Here is a 4,029-nt window from a genome sequence, read left to right on the forward strand (position 1 = left end):
AGTGGACGGAAAGGTCACCATTGCCCCCGAGCATGTGGCCTACGTGACACCATAACAGAGAAACACTTGTTTCCTGGTCGGAACGGATTAGTTATACCCCCATTCCACTTATGCCCTGTAGGTCACATTTCCAAACCGGAGCCCAGCCGGGCTGTTTGTATGAACGAAACACTAACAATTCATATCAAGAATATACAGGAATAGTGCCCATAATTATTATCGAAAACGCTCTGTGTTTTATTGTCTTTTATATCGTACTTTTCGTCCCATAAGACTGTCCGGCCGGGCCCCAGTTTGGAAATATGACCTCAGCATAAGACGGAGCTCTCATGGCGCTCTCTCTGTGACCTAAAATTGGCCAGAGAGCGCCGAAAGATCGCCGAGGTCGCCAAGTTTGGAAAATAAATTACTGTTTAGATCGTTGTGCGCTCTCACGGCGCTCATTTCTGGATCGGCGCTCTCATTGCGACGGTATGAGACGGTTTAAAACAGTCGCCGAGGTGACGGCGCTCATGGCGCTCTCATCGCGCTCTCATCGTGCCCTTATGGCGCTCTCATGGCGCTCTCATCCCTTTCAGAATCTTGTTCACCTTTCGTAAATATGATAGAGCTAGTCACATGTTTGTTTCAGCTTCAGTCGACACTTTTGAAGCCCGCAGGAGAAAGTTAACACATTCTTTTGTCACACGCCTGCTCAACTCAAACAACGGTCTCATTAAACTGGTAGTTCACTCTGACATATTCTCCATCAACATCTTCTTGAAAAACTACACCAATCTGCTATTCAAACAGTCCGCCCATTAAATTCCCATAACATTGCATTTTGATCTTCTATATATCATTGTGTTTCAATCTTCTGTATATATACTTGTATTATACTTGTCTTTGTGTATTTTTTAACTGTACATGTTTTGATATGGGCCGTGTGCCTGCAATAAAGAATGAATTGAATTGAATAATTGTTCCCGTGGCGACCTCGGCGATTTCTCGGCGCTCCGGCCAATTTCAGGTCGCAGAGGGAGCTCGGTGAGAGCGCCGTCCTAGTGGAATGGGGGCCTTAGCCACAACATTACCTCCATCTTGAAAAGCATATAGAACCGATAGGTCTATCACGTACGCCCACTAACCTCGGGTTAAAACGTAGACTTGCAAAACAAATATGTAGACGTTCAAACGTGCAGCAATTCGTATTATTACCTGAACCCCCACTGCTGTTCTTTGATCGCAAGATCGAAAACTAGTCTGAACACTTTCCGTACTGGGTAACTTGCACGTAGGCAGTTCTAAATAAAGACTTGGTATTCATAGACGTTAGCACTTCCCGACCAGACTTAATTTCGAGTCAAAGCATGTGGTTAAAAATTTCATTCTTGTCTGTAATACGTGACAGACTTCAGAGTGGTGTTGGTGAGAGCTACCTTTACCTTTATCTAGTTCCATCCTCATGTGAGAGTTAACTTGTTGATTTTATACAGAAAGTAATACAGCCATGTATTTGTGTTGCACGGTTTATATTTTCGGTTATTCGTGATCCAGTCAACTAGTAGTCATTCTGCCTTGCAAAGTTGCCGCTCAGATTTTCTGGCAACAGCACACACACACATTCGCAAGTATTTTGTTGCGAAATATATGATAGAAAACTCAGGCACAAAGAGTTACTACTAAAGATACAGTATATTTCAAAACATAGATAAATAAACTTCAGTAAACCCGAAGCCTTTTTACAGACATAACTTTTTATCTCATTTATTTAGTACGTGAATTTATTTTCACTGGAATGGAGTTTGTATGGAATTCTTATATGGAAAAAATGAGATAAGGACATGTTATCTCTTTTTTTTCATATAGAGCTTGAATGAATTCTTATATGGAAAAAATGAGATAAGGACATGTTATCTCTTTTTTTTCATATAGAGCTTGAATGAATTCTTATATGGAAAAATTGGATAAGGACGTTTTATCTCATTTTTTTCCATATAATGTTTCTGTGGTAAACAAAATTGACACAACCTTTCAAAAACTACTTATCACAACTTTTTAGGTTATCACGTTTTTCCCTTAGAATAAAAAAAATACTAAACAAATATGATAAATAATCTTTTTACAGTCCGATTCACAATGAAGGGAATTATTATAGTATTGGTCAAAGGTCTAAACGTAGCTCGTTTGTTGCAGCAATGTGGTTTTTTCAACCCACATCAGACCACAGCCACCTCCGAAAAGGTTTTAGCCGAAAGTCGTCATTTTAACAAAGCTGGAACTGGAGAACTTTTTGACGATTGTCCCTACCATTTAAAGATGATCTAGAAAATCTATGGATATTACTGAACAACATATTGTGGATTAATAATGTCTAAACGATGTCTTGACGATTGTCCCTACCATTTAAAGATGATCTAGAAAATCTATGGATATTACTGAACAACATATTGTGGATTAATAATGTCTAAAAAGTTTAAAACCATATAAAAGACAGTACAATAGGTTTCTGTCTTGGTGGCTGTTGCCTTGTATCCACGCCTTCTAAACATTTTCCATCATTTAGCAATACTTGAATCGCACGGAGACACACCATCAGAACTAAGAATGCTTCAAAAAGTATCGTTTTTGTTCATACGAGAGTCCGTTGAAGTGTCCGACGGAAAATTATGTATTATTTCGTACAAAACCTGAAGTAAAGTTCGTATGTCCAGTGTTAATTAGTCACCTGTTGTCCGAGGTTTTCCTGTAGCCACGTTCTCGCCTCTTGTAAGCTGTACTTGAAAGGACCCTTGCCGCCTTCGTAGACTACTTGCCCGTGACGTATGATGTAGACTCTATCCGGGAAGGCGCCGTACTGGTAGTTCGCACTGTTAGTCATAGTGTCCACGGCTACGTTGTAGTGTACTGTTCTGTTAGCAAGCATAGCCCGTGCCGCGGTACACCGCTGGGTGATAGACCGGTGACTGGAGATGTCTGGACCGGCTCGGAAGGACCACCCGTCCGTCGGATGAGCCTCCTCGATGTAGACCAACAGAAAATCGACGCCACCGCCAAACTCGGCCACGATCTCGTCAAAGACGGCCAAGTCGGGCACGAACGGGGGTCAGGTGTAGCTGCCGAAGTTGACGAAAAGTGGCCGGTCGGCCACCGCGAAGCTCAGCAGGTTCTTCTCGGTGACGCTATCGAGGAGGACCAGAGTGGGGTCCGGGGCGGGCTCGCCCTGGCGTGCCCGCTTCATGATGCCGACCATCTGGGAGTACACCATCCCCTTCAGAGAATTCCAGGTTAGAAACTCGTCCAGGTCGTACTTTGGGTTCGTGGCTTCCTCGCTTTCTTCTTCTTTGCGATCCAGGAGTTTGGACAGAAGGTCTTGTTTCTTGGTCGGTGCCACACAAGTTAAAATCATACTCACTGTCTTTAGCAGAATGAAGCCAAACCCCAGTACAACGAACACGACTGGGGCTGCTAGAACCTTCAGAGGCCTGGCGGCATCACACAACATGTTGGCCGTTTGTCGTACGACCATGAGAGGACTAAGAATGCCGACTGCAGCACATGTGTGACTGCGACTGTGTGTCTCGTCAGTTGTGGGGCGTTCGGCATGTATGCGTCACATTATATAGCTCCAGGAAAAAAAGACAATGTGAAGGGGCGGGCCCTCAAATAGTTCGATTGGGCGTCTGGAACAAAGGAGAAACTACTGCATATTAAGGGGGTGGAAGGTTGTATTGAAAAGGCGTATACGGTAAGGTAAGGCCACACTGATTTAATTTTATGGATGACATCCGCGGGCGCATTGATTTTCGCCTGTTTTAAAAGCAATCCGAGAGGCTAAAGCCTAGGCACTATCCTCCGTAGTCCATGGTAGCAGGAGACAATAGGGAGCCGGTGGTAACTACGGAGGATGGTATCCAGACTGCCGAAGCTCCACGGAACTCAAGAACTCAGTACAGTACTGTCTCATAAATGCTGCAAAAACCAGCATGTGCCGGCTTGTTGTAAAAGTACTATATGTACAACCACAAATTCGCAATACCGACTCTGTAT

The 4,029-nt window shown here is 43.6% G+C and overlaps 1 protein-coding gene across 1 annotated transcript; it reads right to left on the reverse strand.

Annotated features, from left to right (window-relative positions):
- Nucleotides 1-2,595: 2,595 nt before the first annotated feature.
- On the reverse strand, nucleotides 2,596-3,554 carry LOC109465635 (thyroxine 5-deiodinase-like). Its single transcript, XM_019763007.1, has one exon. The coding sequence runs from the start codon at nucleotides 3,506-3,508 to the stop codon at nucleotides 2,696-2,698; it is 813 nt and encodes a 270-aa protein (XP_019618566.1). The 5' UTR covers nucleotides 3,509-3,554; the 3' UTR covers nucleotides 2,596-2,695.
- Between the last annotated feature and the right edge of the window lie 475 nt (nucleotides 3,555-4,029).

The sequence above is a fragment of the Branchiostoma belcheri genome, unplaced genomic scaffold, assembly GCF_001625305.1.
Source record: "Branchiostoma belcheri isolate BF01 breed outbred unplaced genomic scaffold, Haploidv18h27 scaffold155, whole genome shotgun sequence".
NCBI classification, from domain to species: domain Eukaryota; kingdom Metazoa; phylum Chordata; class Leptocardii; order Amphioxiformes; family Branchiostomatidae; genus Branchiostoma; species Branchiostoma belcheri.